Source organism: Notothenia coriiceps, unplaced genomic scaffold (genome assembly GCF_000735185.1).
Source record: "Notothenia coriiceps isolate Sejong01 unplaced genomic scaffold, NC01 NC01_scaffold00038207, whole genome shotgun sequence".
Classification (NCBI taxonomy): domain Eukaryota; kingdom Metazoa; phylum Chordata; class Actinopteri; order Perciformes; family Nototheniidae; genus Notothenia; species Notothenia coriiceps.
Genome location: NW_011370908.1, coordinates 271,400 through 291,777, shown reverse-complemented (window position 1 = coordinate 291,777; position 20,378 = coordinate 271,400). Strand labels below are relative to the sequence as shown.

General features: G+C 41.3%; 1 protein-coding gene across 1 annotated transcript in view; it reads right to left on the bottom strand.

Moving 5' to 3' along the window:
- Positions 1-18,463, bottom strand: part of LOC104968073 (thrombospondin type-1 domain-containing protein 7A-like) — a 28,707-nt gene extending 10,244 nt beyond the window's left edge. The window contains exons 1-8 of the mRNA XM_010797630.1: positions 18,236-18,463; positions 15,220-15,274; positions 14,097-14,291; positions 12,344-12,610; positions 4,394-4,573; positions 3,195-3,333; positions 1,914-2,067; positions 390-542 (exon numbers count right to left, since the gene is read on the bottom strand). Coding sequence (XP_010795932.1) covers positions 390-542; positions 1,914-2,067; positions 3,195-3,333; positions 4,394-4,573; positions 12,344-12,610; positions 14,097-14,291; positions 15,220-15,274; positions 18,236-18,463 — 1,371 coding nt within the window. The remainder of the gene's footprint in view (positions 1-389; positions 543-1,913; positions 2,068-3,194; positions 3,334-4,393; positions 4,574-12,343; positions 12,611-14,096; positions 14,292-15,219; positions 15,275-18,235) is intronic.
- Between the last annotated feature and the right edge of the window lie 1,915 nt (positions 18,464-20,378).

Here is a 20,378-nt window from a genome sequence, read left to right as displayed (position 1 = left end):
CAAAGCTTTGTCTTGTAATTAGTTGTGGTTCAAGAGCTCCTGGGCCCTTAAACAACTTTAAGACATTTATTTTTGTCCTTTACGTAACACCCGGTCAATGGTTGCAACACTTATAGACTGAATGTTACTGAAGTGACTCGGAAGACATGTGCTATCAAGCAAGCATCCTCGCGATTGAGAAACGGCCCATGTTTGCAGTGATGCTCACAGAGTACCAAATACATACATCCTTGCAATCCCATGGCAGCAGCCCTAAAACACACTCCATTGAAAACATACAGAGCACGTACAGTAGCTCGTCTGCCACAAACAAAACAGGTTTGATGACCCTACAGAGAGAAGTGAATACTGCCGACTGCACCTTTATGAGCACAGAGCAGTCATTTTACATGTCCCGTACCTGTGATGTTGTAGAAGTAGTTGAAACAGTTGAGGTTCAGGCTGCAGGGCTCATTGTCACTCGTGTCGGGACACTCCCTCCCGACACTGGGAGAACGTAGCGTGTATGCCATCCGCACTCGACTGTTGGTTCTGGTGCATGGCTGCAACAGAGACCTCATATTAAAAACTGTTTCATAAAATGCAGACATTTCTGAGCAGTCAACATTGCAAGGAATAAAGAAACATCTTTGAATTGGAACTAAGCAGAGATCTTGCTACACTGATGTTTATATCAGAGGCACATAAAAGGAGATAACTGTGGGAATTTGCCAAGTGCTAGATTATTTTTCATTTGTATTTGAAATAAACTGTCGGCATAAGCTTTGACCCTGAAGGGATGTTTCTCTTTGTATTTCTAAATATAAATAAAGGTCCTTCTCTCTCCTGGCATTCCCAGAATAAGGAATTCAATGTCTCTCCAGCAGGAAAGGACAGCAGAGCTGAAACCGATACTGTGCTGGAATCATAAACCAGTTTCTACACGGTCATTGCTTGCAGGAAGACAGTTGGAGGCGAAAATGACAGCCTTTTCAATAACTTCATTGCAGGCACGATGAATAAAACATGTAAGGGTCCCTGCTGGGGCCACTGGAGACTCCAGTACGAGGATGGAATTGTGGGAAGTCGGTGTGTCAAGTACTTTGGAAACAAATGGGGTGTGATTAACAATGGCCAAGGTGCTGCTGAGAGAACAGCAGGAGACACAGGAGCATTTAAATGGTTTTCTTTTTACCAAGAATCAGAGTTGTCTCAAGCAGAGGAGCTGAAAAGGATGTTTTGATGCCTAACATGTTTTTGTGAAAGGAAAAGCAAAGAATGCTTACATGCTGTAGTCTTCATATTCTACAGCAAGTTGGAAAGGGACTCTTAGTTTTTGATTAAAAAGGAGATACATTCTGATACTGTACTCATTTAGTCTGTCAACCTTTTGTCTAAAATGAAAGTGTACGACCTGAATATCTAGTAGTTTTCTGAATATATATAACTTCACTGTTTGTGGTTGTCTGCCAAATAACGATCCGAGCAAGCTGGAATATTTTAGCCACCTTTTTGTTTTGCCACTTCATCACTGCTAATGTAAAGAGGATAGTGCCTGTGTCACAAAATGTAAATCTGAAAACCTGCACAGGAGTTCTGAGTCTTTATCATAAATCATATTCCTCCCCTGCTGAATGCACAGTGAGCACAGTGTAATATAGGTGATACATAAGCCATTTTGCTCCTGCTTCCCAGTTCATAAATCTCTTTTATTCCTCTTTTGGTGGACGATAAATAACCTGTTGACTAAGATTCACACACTGCTCAAAATGATACAGTGCTGGTACGCTTTGAATTCCTTGAGCCTTAGAGAGAATATTTCTGACAAAAATAGATACCAAGATAAATCTTAGTGGGCTTCACAGAACACTGATGTTCCCATATCTGTGGCAGACAGCTGAGCTGCTGCTCTCTGATCTGAGTTCAGCTCTCACCAGGCTGCAGCGGCTCCAGCTGCCCCAGTCATTCAGCACGCAGTCCTCTGGGCAGGGCAGCCGGCTCTCCCGGGCCCCCAGGGGCATCTCTTCAGGGTCACACAGGTAGTCCTCCACCGACTCCGACGGCCCGTCTATTGTGTTGAGCATGCACCTGTGGGATTGGAGGAAAAACACTGCATTTTAGATACTGATGGCTCCACAGAACAACATAGTTAGACGTTATGTTTTAACTGGACATAGAAATGGCAAGTAGATGAAGTAATGGGGTTCGTCCCTCATGGTGACGGAGGTCGATTTAACAAACACAAAAAAACATCTGTCACAGCAACACAGACTCTACTGGGTGAAGAGGATCAATGTAAACACAGAAAATACGCATAGATTGAGATCGATGAGATGGATGCAGTACAAAAAAGGTCATTTTATTTGCATCCGAAACCTAGTTTTCCTTTACTGCCTCAGCCACATTTAATAAAAAATCTATATCTATATTACAGACTTTATTATCCAGCAGACAAACTGAATACAGACTAAGAGTGCCAGTTTATTCACTGAAAAGGTCACATGATACTCACTGTGAACATGTATCAGCCACCAAAAATCACAACAAGAAATGAGTCTTGATAATACAAAAGGCGTAATCATTATATATGGTGCGTTTGTCTTTTTAACCATCTACTTTTACAGAACCACTTTGTTTGGTCTGTCAGCCCCACAAACCATCTAATTACATACAGCCCTGTCAGTCTAATATAGTCTAATTACAGTGCATGATTTGGCATGTGCAGCATAACATCCAAAAGGTTTGTGTTCCACCCGAAAGGATTTGGCAGGATGTCGTTGTTGACTGTCAGCTGAACCGTGTCAGACAGATTAACCCAGAACCTTCTTGTCCAATTTAGAAAATAAATACTTTTTTCTAAAACACAAAATAGTTGTTTTAATTTGACAGTTTGTAACTGCTTGTATATTAATCTATAAATTACGCTTGTCTGGTTAAATATTAAAAAGTGTACTTAAAAGTGCTAATTTAATTTCCCGACGATAGCGTCTTCATATTGCTTATTCTGACTGATCAATGTCCAAGCCCTGCTTTACATTTGACATGCTAATTATTCTAGAACGTTTACTAAAAAAGCAATACTTTAGAGAATTTAGATGACTGAACCAGCAAATCAGCTAATAGTTAGCAGCACTGAAACACAGTACATATAGTGGTTATGTATCTATTATATAAACAATGCAGACATGTAGCAGGACATGCAGCTCGATAGATACCGGACTTTTCTGGTCTGGACGCCCTCGCCGCAGTTCTCTTTTAAGTCCACGTTGCTGACCTTCCACACGCTCCATGGCTCGGCCACCCACACATACTGATTACAGTCGCTCTGGCACGGCACCACCTCGTACACCTGGGGACAGAATTACCTTATTACGGTGCTTAACATGTGCTTAATATGACTTCAAGTATACAGAGCAGCAAGTCAAATATGTCAGAATAATAGTTCTACTTCTTGGTTTAGCCAACTGATGGCTATAATATAATTCTCATGAAAAATAGTGGCTTCTTTAATATATATTTCTATAAATATTTCCTCTTAGCCCTGTAAGTGTGTCACTTAAGTTTTGCCTTATAGACAGTAATTATTTGGCTTGGCTATGGCTATCCGAGGTTTAACTCCAACAAGATTATTTCTGCCCCCGGAGCAGCTTTGCCTCAGAGAAAGGTCTGAATACATAACACTCTAATCTGATAGTTCCTTGTTTACTTACAGTGAGGATATTGCGACTGTTTACAACCATCTGTCAGTGACCCAGCGACATCAGTGACATTTCACATCTGTGACTAAATTTACAGATAGCTAAGGAAAGCAGCTCTTACCTGGGCCTGTAGCAGTGAGTCAAATCCAGCGAGCATTAGGGTGGATTAAAAGGAGATAGATGGATTAATGAGCAATGCCAACTGTTCATATAGTGCAGAGAATATGATAACTTAAAAAAATGGTTACATTATGTACGTAAGCCTTTGCAGGAAAAAACCTGAACTGAGCAGATACACACTACTCACACATACACACACACACAATCAACACAACCTTAATCTGCATCTGCTGATACTCACAGACCTGGAAAGCATTTCAGAGTTGCAAATCACGGAAACCTTAAGGAATCCATTTGCACACATTTGAGCAATAATACGGTGGATAGGATCCATTTATAGCATCCATTCCTCTTTGCACTGTTGCTGCTCGGCAAAAAATGAGTGCAGCGATAATGAGGGGAAGTGTGCTATTAATTAATAATTCATTTCTTTCTCCCTCTTTCTCTCCAGTATGGGTTTCGGATAATGTGTAACCCACTTGTTATAGGTAAAAATATATTGTAGCAGAGTTCATAAATATTAAAGATTGGGGTTATATCTCATTCTCCTGCTCAGCCACCAATTCCGATTACAAAACTGAGCTGGAGTTTCAGTACCTGGTTGATGTGGTCCAGTTTGGGACACGGCCGGCCCCCGTTGTAAGGTTTCTCTCGAAGCCATTTGGAGCGAACTTTGACCCCGCTGCCGCAGGACTTGCTGCATCTTGACCAGTTGGACCATTCGCTGAGTTTACAGTCTGAGGGACAGGGGATTATGCACGCTTCCTCGATATAACCTGAACAAATACAAAAACAGGAAGTGTTTAGCAATAACTGAATATGCATGTGGTGTGACCTGGAGAGTCAAATGGGTGATTGTTCAACACAAGAGAAAAACTGAAGCATAAAATAACAGCTTTGCAGTCTTTTTTAATGAATGACTAGACATGGTACTGTAGTCTGTAATTATTAATTTCATAGACGAAACGCATTCACCAGAAAATGAACCGTAAGAAGGAACACTTTGAAAGAAAACCTTTGTTCTCTCTGTATCACACAAGCAGAATCTCAGCCTCCTGGAGAAAAGAGACATTTGTTTTGATTATCCAGTATAAAACAACATTCATCCTACAGTAATTCCCAAAGATCTGTTTTTCTTTTCAATCCAACTAAAAAGTCCCAAAAACTCTTTAAATGCTAGATGGGGAAAACATCCAGCTGTAAGAGCAAACAATAATACAATCTAAATGCACTTATTGATTTTGAGCCCGGTGGAATGAAAACAGGGTCCACATTCAGAGGAGCAAATATATTGGCTGTTATATAAAAGCCTAAATATCTTGGGCGAGTGCTTGGGCCTGTCAGTGAGCTTCATTATTTCAATCTATTTTCCCTCGGCTCACAGGGTCAGGACATGTCAGCAGGGCCGGTTTTAAGAATCTCCCTCCGCCTGTTACTCATGTTTCATGTCCCACCATCTCTTGACTTCTCCCTTCCCCACTGCACACAGGCCAAGGTTCAGTTAAATATGTTTAAAAGATCATCTACATGAACCTGAAGTTGAGTCCATAACAACATTTTCCCTCTTGTGAAATAGTTTTTGCAATTGCTGGGTAAAAGTCGCTGTAGTAAACAGACATGGCTGAGAAAATTCATGAAGGGAATACGATTCTTTCTCATGTTGGCTCTTTCAGACTGCTTTGCTCTTCAGAGAGAAATGTGGTGCCACCTTGACTGATCGCTCTGCTAAGAACACACGTGCCACAACGATATTAAATCTAAAATTAAAACGAATCCAAAAGAAGCTTGTAAGTCCTTACAAATCTATTTTGTCAATGTATATACAATATGGATAATATTTAACAGAATGACCTTGAACCTACAATGAAAATATGGACCAATTCATTTTTTTTTTACATAGTAATAAATCAAATGTAACTATAAAACACTATGGGGCGAGGTGATGAGCGGTGCCTGCCGCTGAGGCTGGAGTCGTAAAACACGGTCACTGCTATGCCATAAATGTTGCCCTTAACAAGCTATTGACCCAAAGGCAGTGGTGGACACCTATGGAAATCCCCTCTCATTGAATGCTAATCCTCTTGACTGGTGGAAATGTAATCATATGCACTTCCTGAGGCTGGCCACTCTAGCGAGATGCTATCTCTCCGTTCCTCGGCACCAGCTGAGCAGGTTTTCTCGCCGCGGGTCTCAGAGACTAACCAGACTCACCCCACAGAAAGCCAGAATCATTCTATTTCTGAATGAAAACAAAAAGATAACCTGTCTGCTGATATAAAACAAATGACATATCTTGTAATAATTATATTTGAAAGAGTGACGGACCAAAAAACACTAGCATTCAGAAGTCATCTTTTTTCTTCTTGTTAGTAAGCGGATAATGAAGGCCTGTAAAAAACACATCCCTAATATGTGAAAAATGTGTTTCACTTGTTCAACCTAGAAAACATGCCAGGCAATGTTCAGATGGAAAAGAACACTGCATTCAAATAAATATATACATAGTTAAATACATACAACACATTTGGCTGTGTTGGTGTGGGAGTGTTATTAAAGCTACTGTTGAGAAGGTGTCAGAAAGTTTATTTGAGTAACAGCCAAAAGTTTTAATTATAGTCTGATAACAAAAGCCCTTATAACTTTTTGATAAAGGAAAATGAGTTAAATAATAAATTAGGTTAATTAAGATGTACTATTAAAATGAAGTTATGTAAGAAACCTTAGAATTAATGAGTGTGGGTACATTTGAGCAAACTCTTATAAGTGTTCTGTTTTTCTTCCTGTGCTGCTAGAGGAGGTGCTTCTGGTTGAACAGAGCTTAAAAACACGGATGGAATTTGGCTCATCTGAAGAGGACAGTTGCAGGGTGATGCTGACCCAAAAATGAGCAGTATATTTTTTTAAAGCTAATATGATTAAAAAATAAAAAATGTCCATACTTAATCCAGTAAAGTCCTGGTAGCACTTTCACACAAACTAAATGCGCAGCGACATAATGATCACATCCGTCCATTCACATGCACTCACACTTCTGCCTGACCTCCTTACGCTCTGCTGCCCTCGATCAGCGTCTCCACATCAACACTTTGCTGACTACAGCCTGGCCTCCGAAATAAGCTTCATGACCTTTGACCTCTCACTGTAAGTCTTCAAGTCATGTTCAGTCATCGTAAATCACTGACACTGTCACTTTTAAGTACTATAAAGAGCTGCCCACCTCAACCTTCAACAGATATAAACTTGTTAGAGGTCTTGCCAAGCTCTCACTGGGGCTTTTGGGTTGAGTCCAGGTAGGAGATCACCTCTTTTCACCTTTAGAAGTCAACCTGGTGAAAGCTCTTGTTGTTATCCCCAAAGCAGTTGTAACTGCTGACACCTGAAATGTTAACAGTTTCCCGGCGCAGCCCTCTCTTGAAGCTCCCAGAGATAATTAGGATATAAACTGAAATACCTCTGGAGGAAGATAGGCTTTCTTACAATACTGTAACTGAGAGCTATTAACATTTAGCTGGAACATAAACAAACATACAAACAATGGCTTTATTTGAACTTTACCTTTATTTAAAGCAAGGCAATGCTTTGTTTCTTTTTGCACATGCAAGAACCCTGGCATTTCTTGTACCTTAAAACTAATTATCACCTGCACACTGGCTTATTTGCTAAAATTCCTGAAGATTAATAACTTCTTGAATCGCATGCATTTTAAACACAATGTTTCAATAAAAGAAAAGACTTTCAGGTTTGTAGCAGTTGTTTGTGTTTTCTTTTGACATGGTTTGTTTACATTTGACGAAATTGGGGGGACAATAAAGGTTATCTTACCTTGCTATGCATTTTTGTCTGTAATCTATAAAAGATCACGTGTGAACTGCAATGCTACAGTTTCTTTAATGCTTGTGAAAAATATTGACCTTATTTTATCAAGTTATGTATCTACTAAACTAAATGAATGAGTCTCTGGTTAGGGCTTTAGGAAATAAAAACACAAAATACAACAGTCCAACGCAGACATAGAAACGAACACAAAGACAAAAGAAAAGAAAAACTGAAATAAACAAACTACATTTTCCAACAGTAATTTAAACAACTAATACAATAATACATACTGATATCAATTAGATCAACATACTTCTTAGGTTTTGAACCGATATAAATGTACATGAGGTTATACATGTAATCAGCTGAAATGATGTTTGTACCTAGTGTACAGTAGATAATATTGGTTGGAAAATCCCTTTTTGTTTCTCTCTGTTATTTCATTTGTAAGGATCAACTAGCCTCATGGGCCCCAGGGTGTCACTGAGGACCCCCTGAGGGTATATCCAGCCACCATTTATTTCTAGCCATTCAACCAGGAATAAAGTCACCACAGCGTTGGCCTCTGAAACCAAATGTTATCCGCTCTATGGGTGGGTGGTCGGAGAAGCTGTACTCAAACCTTTTTGGCTCCAGGAATCATCCACGGTAACTGATTTTTGACCCGTTACACCCCCTGCATCACAATCATCTCCAAGGCAACGGGGGTAGCCTAATCCCTGGGCGTTCGGAAAATAGCTATAGAAGCTCAACATGGAGCGTAGAGGAATAAGAAGGAATCCCCATAGGCCCCAAAGGACCCTTTGATGTACATTTCTAACATCACTAACCATAACACACACTGAGCTTAGCTTAGAGCTTCACAGCACACTGCCTATATGCTGTAACACTCAAATAGCATAAGATCAATTATATGGCACCGGCTCTCAGTGTGTTTCTCCTCTCGTGACAAATACAGGTCGTCACGCACCAGCAAATCTGTTCTCTGCAATTCTGCTCAAGTTCACAGGTCCTCAGCAAGATGCTTGCCCTTAAGCTTTAAGGGCTCTGTGACTCCCCAGAGTGCCTGCAACGTGCACCCCTCCTCCTCTACCCCACCCTGCTAGCATGAGACCAAGGCCTCTGAGCCATCCTGTAATATAGAGTCATGGTAAAGGTCAAAGATTACAGGTCACTTAGAGTCATCATTAAAGGAACTTTATGAGTAATGTCAAATATATAGGACATAGAAGGAGACCTGTTCTAAGGTCTTCCCCAACTACAGCATGACATTTCTACGGAAGCCCTGAAGGGCGGGTAAAACATTTGAGATATATATATACTGATGATCCATTTTCTAATCTATAATGCTTCCTGTGTTTATGACTTCAGACTTATGAAGTATAAAAAAAGGTTTTGATAGAATCATCTTTTTAAATTGTTTTTTCTTTTTCAGAAGAAATCATTTTTAAAGGAAATGCTTGTAAGTCTGTTGCTTTACTCGTAAAAAAAAAGTTCACAGAGACTAGCCTTTTCCTGGCCTCAAGCGAGAAACAGGACTAGTTTCTGAAAAAGAAACCTAGCTTCCCCATTAGCTTTATTGACCTGAGGTTTAAAAGAGAGACAATCGTCAAGCCAGATACCAAGGTATTTATAACAGGCAACCACTTCAAGTACTTTTCCTGGCGTAGTAACAATATCAGGTAAGTCTGGGGTACCCTGTACATTTCTCACCACGCAGCTAACTAATGTTTAGACACACTAGGTTAGCGGATTGTTGCCACCCCTGTATATTGTTTTGTCAATTCTTTGTATTTTAGTTAGTGAGGGTTGTTTTGTTTGAGTTTTGCTTTCAAAGGGTAGATGTAGAGATAGGCCTGGTTTTGTTATGCTTGTTTCTTTTGTTTGGCACAATCCTTTGACTCCTCCTCACCAACAGAGTGATTCAATTATATGTCTGTTCGGATCTGGGTTTACACATAATAAACCTTTTGTCAACTGTTACGCTGACTCCCTCATTTTTTATCGGTTGTAGGTTATTGTCTCCAGGTCCCCTAGACCTGAGTGGGGACGTAACAAATGGGTGGTCTCCGGTGTCTTTTTGGCTTTTGAAAATAGCTTTACCTTAGTTTTATGAAGCTTAAGCTTAACCCTTAAGCTCAGAGAGCTGAGTCTGGATAATATTAATAAAAGCCTGTAATTTACCAACAGCCTCCTTAATGGAGGGACCTGCACAGTACATCACGGTATCGTCCGCATAGAAATGTAAAGTTGCTCCATCCACATTTTGACCTAAGCTGTTGATATACAGTAGATGGAGAATAATAATGGACCTAAAACAGAACCTTGTGGTACACCATTTGTAATGTTTAACCACCAAGTGAGCCCATCAAACTGAACACATTGGGACCTTCAGAGAGGTAGTTCACAAACCACCCCACTGCATGGCTGGATATGCCAATACTGGCCAGCCTCTGCTTCAGGATTTGATGATCGACGGTATCGAAAGCTTTGGAAAGATCAATAAACAGAGCTGCACAACTCTGCTTTTTGTCAAAGATACCTACAATATAATTCACCACTTTCATTGTCGCAGTGATGGTGCTATGTTGCTTTCTGCAACCTGACTGATGTTTACATAGTAAGTCGTTGTTACTTAAAAACACCTTTACCTGCTCACTCACTAGGCTTTCAAGAACCTTGGCCAGAACTGACAATTTAGAGATGGGCCTATAATTATTGAATAAAGTAGCCTTTATTAAAAGCCCCCCCCTATCCCTTGATTATATTGAACATGACAACACACTAATTAGATCTTCTTGTGGCTGATTGTAATTATTACTGTGGACTAAGCGAATCAGGAAAGTGTCATTTGGATGTTACAGCCTTCTTGTGTTGCTTATTATCGTGTAGCTGCAGTCAAGCTTGACTTTAAACGTTTACAGTACAGTAATATATATAGTGTTTTAAATTGTTTCTAGTAAACTGCACAAACGCTGAATAAGAGAAATAATGTCTTGAGAATTGTTCTGAACAGCATGCAGTGTGATCTTTATTTATAATATCTGCTCCTTTTTATAGAGGAACCAGGCAATCTGGGAAGTGAGAAATACCACAAAGCTTGGATCAACGTTCACTTTTAATGATAATCCCCTTGTTTCCTGGTGATATGGTGGTCTGTGGAATACAGAGATAACAGTGGCACAGTTTGCCTGATCGACATCACAGCCGAGGGCATTGTGTCAGCAACAGAGTCTTGGAAAGACCACGTCTCTTCCCCTATCAAGATTAAAAGTGATGATGGCTGAGAGAGAAGGAGAGAATGGAGGAAGAGCGACTGAATTAGATAGGATGATAAAGGAGAGATTTCATGATGTCTTTGAGATTCACATGTAGCTACGCCAAGCCTCATGAATGTGTTTTTGTTTTTCTGTGCACCTCAAGGAACATTTATTTTGTTCTTAGCTCATTGGTGCTTGAAGATGAACGCATGGATGCACACAAACACACACACAAACATTCACATAGGTGTACCAATACTCAGTGGCTGCAAAACACACAAACCACCACACACACACCCCATCCTTACGACATGCCCTTGTCACACCCACACCCAGATTAACCGTCGCATATCTGAATCTGTGACTCACACAAGAAACTAAAACCTTGTTTGTATATGCACAACACTGATGTATTCATTTGAACATCTCCCGCATTCTATTTCACAGCAATTTCACAACGAGTTTCTGAGCCAGGATTCTTCGCTTGAAGTATTTTGGATCTTAGATAAGACCTTTAAAAACGAAGAGACAAATGATTGTGACAGGAGTGTGCCAGAAAAAATCCTCCTAATGTGAAATCCTGTATCTGAAATAGGACCCTAACCTCCATAGGAGGGGGACTGCATATGTGCACAGACAAAATCCTTCACCTCAGATAAATGTTTATCTGAATAAACAGTTATTCTTGCATCTGTTGCTCTACAGAATATTTCTCAGCTGGAACCAAGTAGTCAATGCTGGAGAGGGAAAACACAATTTAGTAACTTTTGTGTACTTGTGTGCTTAAAGGCAGTTTCCTCTAAGATCTGCTTCCATCATTTAGGGTCATGCCATACGTAAAATGTTTGACATTCTCTGTGATGCCGACTTCTAGTGATATGTAGCCATTTCTCTCATTCATCCCTGTTTGTAATTTTACGGTTTCATCTTTATTTTCATGTTCACTTTCAGCTGTGTATGAGTGGTGTGGATTAATGCGGATGAAAAGCTCTACATTTCCTTTATTTTCTGCTTCATGAAAAAAGTGTTTGGATAAGAGAAAAAGTGTGTTCATCATCACATGTAAAATATTCCTTTCTGGCTTATTCTATTTTTTTATCATATTTTCAAAGATGTTTAAAAAATGCATTGTCCTTTTCAAAAACGTAAAAAAACAGACCAAATTCTTCTATGCTCCGAGAGCCACAAACCATCAATTTTTCCACATGGTATAGAGCAGGCTCAGAGCGACAGTTTGTAAAAACCTGAACAAATTAACTTTATTGTCAGGCATTCTATTGAAGATCTTCTAAGTTCAGATCATCCATAGAGGTTTTAACCTCCATGCAAGTGGGTGGAAGTAGGTGCTAGAGGTAGATTGCTCTAAAACATATGAAACCAAAACAATCAGCATGGCCACATTAAAAAACAACTAACTCTGTGATGTTACCTGAAACAAATACCCACACACATATAGGTTTAAATACTGACCGTGACTGTTGCAGCGCAGGGTCTCCACCAGCCGGTTGTCCTGGTCGTAGCACACCATGGCCTGGTAGCGGTACCCCTGCCCACACTCCTTGATGTCTCCCTGCACCTTCATCCCCAGGAGGCTCTCCACTCTCCCCCCCTCAGGCAGGATGCAGTCGGACCAGTTCCCCACCGGCTGGGCATTGTACTTGTCACACGGACAGTACTGGGTCTCACTCAAAGGGTACATTTGCGTGTTTTTGCACTTGTCTTTCTTCTTGCTCCTCCCTGAGGACAGAGATGACAGAGATGAAGGAATCGCTTTGGGAGAGGTGACTCCACACGTCTGCTGGTGTTGTTGGATTTCTGTCTCTTTTTGGTCGAAATGACTTTGAGTCTCACCATATTTAAGCGTACTTTTAAAGCCTGTGGGAAAGTTTGGATAGTGTAGTCACTGAGAAAAGGCTGGGTGACACAGGAGTTGCTGTCCCCTGATTCGTGTGGGATACATCAACAGTGAGACAGCAACTCCTGATGATAGATTACACTGGCAAAATTGTTTCAAGCAGAGTGCTCTTTTACTGAGACAACTTGAATATTTTTAACAACATGTCAAGCATTATTAATCATAGAACAAGCAAAACTAGTAGTTTCACATGCAAATAGGAAGATAGGGCTAACGCATCCTTACCATGTGCAAATGAATACAGGGGGCTGTACGTTTGACTGTATTGCTTTAATGCTTTTTGTTTGTTGCATTAATAAAATTACAGCTAAAATTTGCTAAGTTTATCCTGCATGAGGACCACAGCTGTTTGTTGGTTATTGCATCCAAGCTGCTAACTGCTGTGAATCATGCTTTAATCTGTCTGTAAAGCTCCTCGTGAGCAACAGGCAGCATAAAAGTATACAGTATACTTTACTCCAAATGATCCACATTTACTTTTCATTTTGAGGGGAATGTATGTGTATAAAAGAGAATAATACAACATATTTTAAGGTCCATTGGAGGTAGAAAAACAATATTTACTGTTTTGGGGGAAATGGAAATATTCAGACAATAACTTGCATATTTACGGGAAGAAAAGTCAAATATTCTCTGAGATTAAAGTTACACATTTAGGAGTAAAATAGTAACTTGAGAAAGGGAAGGGAATTATTGCTCTGCTTTGAAAGAGTAAACCACATACGCCACCTTTAAAAAGACCCATTCCCCAAAGCTGTAGGACTCTGAATTGATCCTTAAAATCCACATCCTCTCCCTGGTTCAAAGCGAAGAACAATGATACAACCTCTTCAAAGAGTCCTTCAATGCATGCCATGACCTCTTTGCTCTTTTATACTTGGTAGAATGGGTCAAAATAATGCATCAAATCAGGGGAAAATAAAAGCTTTCCAAATCCACTTTTTCCCATTTTAAACTTGACTTTCTCCCCCCACAGTAACCTCTTAATGCTTTGCTGCACTCCTGTCATTTTGCTTTATAACTGTGATGCACAAGGCAACTGTCTGGGAACGCCCTGATGGAAAACAAAGGCTGAGGAGTTATTTCAGATTTGTTGCTTCAATCCCACTGGAGCATTACCTGGCAAGAACTACCGGAAAAGATTTACGACATTATGTTTAACTTTACTGCTCGTCTCTTGGAGAATTGCCCGACAACTTTACTGCCTGGTACCTCACCAACACTTAAACTACATTGCAGGTAATAATCCCGTCCCAAAAGGGTTCAGAACAAAAGCCCATTTGGTGCAATGCCACTCTTTGTTCTCACCTATCAATGCCCTCTTTCTGGTGCGGACCCCCACGCAGTCAGCTGTGCAGGACGAGAACTTGGACCAGTTGGTTAGCTGGCAGTCGTCCTGGCAGGGGAGCTGGCAGTGCTGAGTGATGGATGGCATGGCCTTGGCAAATTTCAGACACTCGTTGATGTCGGCCTGCGTCCCGTCCAGCTGGCGACACGACACAGCTGGAAGGATTCAGAGAAGACGGGTCACAAAGGCTTCATTAGAATGCGTGGGAGGCCATAAAGTGTATCTTTTATTGTTTCAACAGGTTGATCGGTTGTCACAGCAGGTATTTAAAAATGCAAGATAATGATGTACGGTAATACAAAAGGAACTGAGTGAACCACTAGAGTACATGGCATAATACAGCATTGACCTACTTACGCTTTACTTCCATATTCCCATGTTATGTTTTGACAGTTTAATATATTTTTCTTTCGACATTTTGGGAAATTCACCAAGAGGTAAATTAGAAGACTTTTTTATCCACGAGATACATAGGTTTAAGCGTTAAGCCACAGCTGTCACGATCTGTCGGTGTTGTGTTTCGTCTTGTCTTTTGTTTCCTGTTTTATTTTGTAAAGTGTCACCTCCTGTCTTGCCTGTTGCTGTCTGTCTGCTTTCCCTCCCTGATTGTCTGATTGTGTTCACCTGTGGCCCCTGTGTTTCCTCCTCCCTCCTCACCTGTGTCTTGTTGTGTGATTAGTCTTTTGTGTATTTAAGTTCTGGGTTTTCTGTCTGTCTTTGTCGGTTCGTCTTGTACCATGACTAGTTCTGCGGTGAGTGTTCTGTTTTGTCGTTGTGGATATCATAGCCTTGAAATAAAGGAATTTTCAGTTTAAATCTGCATTTGGGTCCTGCTTCCTTCACGAACCGTAACAGACCAAAATGGACCCAGCAGAATTTTATTTTGATTTGGACTTGTTCTCCCTAGAGTACACTCTTCGGTGTTATGCCGAGTGGAGTAGAACCTCGACGAAAAGGGACAAAGAGGCTGTCCTCAAAAAGGCACAAATGGAGGTGGACAACATGCCAGGGTTGAGAAGCTCATTGCCTGAGTTTCTAAGAGTTTTTTCTCGTAGCCCTGAGAGCCAGCCTCCATTCTCTGACCCTTTCCTGGGATCCGGCCTGGCGTTTGGTGGTCCACGGAGTCTCCAAAAGACCTCTAAAAGACGCAAGGTCAGGAAGCCAGCTCATACTCAGGTACCGGTCCTAGCAGCCATGATTCCGGCTCCAGTGCCGGCCCCAGCAGTCATGTTTCCGGCTCCAAGTCAACTCTCGAGTCACCTCTCAAGTCTCCTCTCGAGTTCCCTCTCAAGTCCCCTCTCGAGTCACCTCTCAAGTCACCTCTCGACTTCCTTCTCAAGTCCCCTCTCAAGTCTCCGTTCAAGTTTCCTCTCAAGATCCCTCTCAAGATCCCTCTCAAGATCCCTCTCAAGTCAACTCTCAAGTCAACTCTCGAGTCTCCGNACTTCGCGTCCTTCAAATCCCCACAATTCTTTGCGCATGGACCGATTTCCCCAAATCTGTTGCGGAAAATGTAAGGCGGGGGCCTCTCATATGACGCACACCTGCACACTTGCTAGCCTGTTCCACTCTTGTGCGTCATATGAGAGGCCCCCGCCTTACATTTTCCGCAACAGATTTGGGGAAATCGGTCCATGCGCAAAGAATTGTGGGGATTTGAAGGACGCGAAGTCTACCCATGTGCAGCCTCGAAATTACCCCCAAACCAAGGACGCGGCCTCGGTGGAACTCCAAGTATGCTGGCGGCACTCGATGACATAGCATCCTTGAAATATTGGCTTGGAAGCCAGTTTCCTCGCGATTGAGAAACGGCCATGGACTCTGTTTCAGAATGAGCTCCTCTTCTGTTTAAGAGGCTAAAGATAAATGAGTGAAGCTGCAGATTAAGGTGATCATTTGCTGTAGGGTCATCTCAGGTGTTTCCCATCACATCGTTTCCATATTGCTCTTTCAGACGCTTTAACAAAAAGGAAATGTTGTGTTCTTTGGACAGAAAGAACTACTCAGAGATTTGAGTCGGCAGCCTTCCTGAGCTGATCTGCTTGACATCACACCTCCATATCACAGAGGCTGTTCTTTGATATTTCATGCTTGAAACTGTTCCTCACGTTTTTTTCAATACAAAATAAAAAGGAGAGGTTGGCAACAATCCTCTAGTTCTTGTTGGATTAGTTATGATGCCTTCATGTTCTGCTGCTCCACATTTTTAACCAGCACACCCTCCTCTTCCCTTTGTGCTATTACACTGGGACACATGTCTTATAATCCCTACTGCTAGGTTCACAGTGGCATCCCAGGGTATATGTACATACTATACGAGAAGATATAATTATTGGATGAAGCTTTCTTTTTCTTCTTTGTTAGTGCTGAGACGGTCCAAGCTGCTTCTTTCCTCCCATCAGTTTTCCTCCCTTTCTGACTGTTTCCCTCTCAGTCTCTTACAGTCGCTCTTTTCTTGTTGCCGTGTCCCTATTTTCAGTCCCCAGAGTGCCACAAAGCTTCTCAGCAAAAGGAGACACAATTCCCTGAGTCGAGCTTGCAAACGAGCTCGCTGCAGCTAAAAACAGACACTCGTCTTTGTCAGCGGATGGCATACTTTATGAGTGATACCTCAGCCTCCCTGTTGTTGCCGGCTTTGCACCCAAAGCCTGGAATCAAATGTTGTCTTTCCACTTCACAGAAATTATTTTTTTAGGGGACCCAGAGTTCTGCCTCACTTCCGCTATGTATTTTTCTGGTGGGGTTTATTCAGGGGAAACTTGTGTTGCTTTTAAATTCTCGATACTAAACTTGAATCTGACGTCTGGCCACACAGCTTGCTTATGATGCTGGCATTAAAGAACACTGATGGCAGCCAGAGTTATTGGATTTAATAGAGCTGTTATAAACCTTCAATGACCTCTTTGCTGACAGAATAATCATCTGTTGTCAACATTGATACAGTATGTGCCAGCCAGAAGCTATTTAGAGACTGACTAAAAACTAAACAAACATACACCATTTTGAAGGTGCACTGAATATTTAGTGGAATATAGGGAAGAGGTTTTAACCAATTAAATACCCCTACATTTAACCATCTCTTTACAAGCATGCAGAGAACATAAGGTGGCTTATAAGTAAAATACAAATGTGAAAGGCCAAAGGAAGAGGAACAACTCCCCATATAGATATGAAGGGCTCATTCTAAGCTTAAGAAAACACAACGATTATAAAGTACAGGTGATTATTCCCTGTTAAAGTTATGTTTTAATATTCAATTTCTGCTAATAAATCCATCTAAATGTACCCACTGGTCCTCAAGGCTTTATGTGTTTGAGTTGTGTGGCAGAAGGGAAGGAAGGCAGAGGAAGATGAAGTGTGCAACAAAGGCAATGAGCTGATGTCAAAGTTACAATATGGAAGCACAAGGCATTCTTGCAAATCTGCTGAGTCATCAGCCCATGGTGGTTCATTTATATTCATGGCACTTCCATCCTAAAATATATATCCCCAGTGCAGACAAGACATGTGCATTTTAGTTTAAGTCATCAATGTTAATTAGTTTAACATTGTAGTACTCTGTCAAAACACCATGTCAAATGTCTCCAAACTAATTGAAATGTATACAAATTCTATCTATGTATCTGCCTCCAACCAACTTGAGATTAGCATAAACAGCTTTCAAATGAACATAAGGCAACAAGGTGAGAAAGCACATTGCTGTTTTCACATTTAATAGACACACCATGTTTGTTCCTCAATATCTGCGATTTATTCATTCTAAAGTGTAAATCATTTGTGACAGCTAACACATTTAAAGGTGACCTATCATGCAAAATGCACTTTTGTACATATTTTATACATGAATATGTGTCCCCGGTGTTCCAGGGAACTCACCAAGTGTCAGAAAACACAACCCTCTCTATTTTCCTCCATGCCCAAATCTCTTAAAAAGGGGCTGCAANTCCTCCTCTCCACCACAGCTTCAAAGGGGTCCAGCTTGATGCCGATGGCAGACCAAGCTTTCCTGATCAGTTTATTGATCCTGCTGGTGGCACCAGCTCTGATGATGCCCCCCCAGCAGACCGCAGCAAAGAAGAGTGCTCTGGCCACAACAGACCGGTAGAAGATCTCCAGCATCTTGCTGAACACGTGGAAGGATCTCAGCTTCCTCAGAAAATAGTCTGCTCATCCCCTTCTTGTGCACAGTGTCAGTGTTGATCCTCCAGTTCAGTCCGTTGTCTAAGTGCATTCCCAGGTATTTGTAGTCCTCCATAACAGCCACATCCTCTCCCAGAATGCACAGGGGTAGAGGAGACGTCCTCACCCTCCTGAAATCAATGACCATCTCTCTGGTCTTGGTCACATTCAGAATACTCACAACATTAGGCTGAGGTTCATCTTCCGCTCTTCTAGAAATGGTTGTGCTTCTTGTTGCGAGTGTTTAAAATGTGTTGTAATACACAACACATTATTTATTCCTAAACTTGCAGAAAGAAAAACTAAAGTGTGACATTTAATCACATATTTATATATCAATCTTATACACCTTGAATTCTTGTAGGCCAATGATACACATACCCTTTGAAGATGAGCTGGGAAATTGAATACTGTTGGCACAACACCATCTTTAAGCCGGACAGTCTGCCCCGTCCTGTCAAAGTCCTCACTCCTGAAGTGATCACTGCCACAGGAAACAAAACCGTCCCTTCTTAGGGCAACTTCCCACTGCCTCCTCCTCTCTCCGGTTTTGGGAAACCTTAAAAACATGAGAAAGGTAGCCAGATATATAAATGATTGTCAACATTGTCCTCCCTTCTTTCCTTTAACATTAAGGGTAAGGACAGAAATACACAACGAAATTATCATATTTTTGGGGTAATTGTATGTATATATGTATGTATGTATGTATGTATGTATGTATGTATGTATGTATGTATTGTATACTTTAAGAATAAGACAACCACACTAAGAGTTATAAAAAAGATGTCCAAAAGAAACATTAAATAATTGTGTAAAGAAATGGTAGCAACATATTCTAATGAGGCTGGGTCAACATCAATCGTGCAATACTATTATCTCACATAGCCCCACTGATCCTGTGTAATGTACATACATCCACTAAGTAATTAACGATTATCCTAATTATAGTCATAATATTGTCATATCTTACACGTGAAAGGTGATTCCACGGGTTCTTGTGTGCAGACTGCGGCGATTAGAGCATCCGTAGGCTGCACAAAAGTCCGGCATAGTCAGGTACTTCTGTAAACACAAAGCCAGCAATTTCCTGTATCATAATGGATCTAAAATGTAAGATGTTTTTAACAAGCCTAACCACTTGGAAGAAATCATGTGTAACTTAAGTTATGTTGAAAAGAAAGAGCAGTTCTGCCTCTCCCACTGGTGTAAAGTTGCTAGGTCAACTTTGTAATACTAGGTGTCACTCACAGCCCCTACACACGGCGATGTGCGTTGCCGCTTCAACGCTTCTGCCCATTCACTTTGAATGGGGTGACGTCACGATTCGCCGAACTGCATTGTGGGAGCAAAGCGTAGCTTCTCTCGCGGTGCTCGCTGCAAAAGTAGAGCAATGTTCGACTTTTCCCGCCTCGATGGAGGCGTCAGCCAATCGAATCATATGCCAGTACAAGCTCTAGCCAATCAAACAGCGTGCTTGTGTGTCTGGGGCGGGAGATTCATGTGATTGGTGGTTGGTCGAGTTTCAGCCCCCCCCGCCGGCGGCAAGCGACAATGCACGCCGCCATGTGTAGGGGCCGTCACAGCCTCTTATTAGCCAGCTAATAAATACAACCACATACACAAAGAAAAGCTGCAATTTTAACATGTCCAAGCATCCTGTATCATAGCCATGCTAATAATGTTTATAATAAACCAAACCGTTTGTAAATCAGTCAAGATTTCAGCGAGTCAAGATTATTTTTGTGCAGATCACTCACCTTACATCAGCTACCATAGCGTGTACCAGAGTAGCTGTTAACTGTAGCAAGATGGCGGCCGGTGAGCTATGCTGGAAAATCTCCCATGAGCCATCTAGTGTTTATATATATCTATGGGTGCACATAACTGGTACGCAAGTACGCATGCGCGGCAACAATCTGAAATGCGTACCGTCACTTGTGTCACAAAACGCATTTGCGTACCGACGTACTTGTGAAGCTTTTCCAGAAGGCGGTTAGATCACCGGACGACAGAGTTGGAACAACATATATTATAGTTAACATTTTAATAAAATAACACTA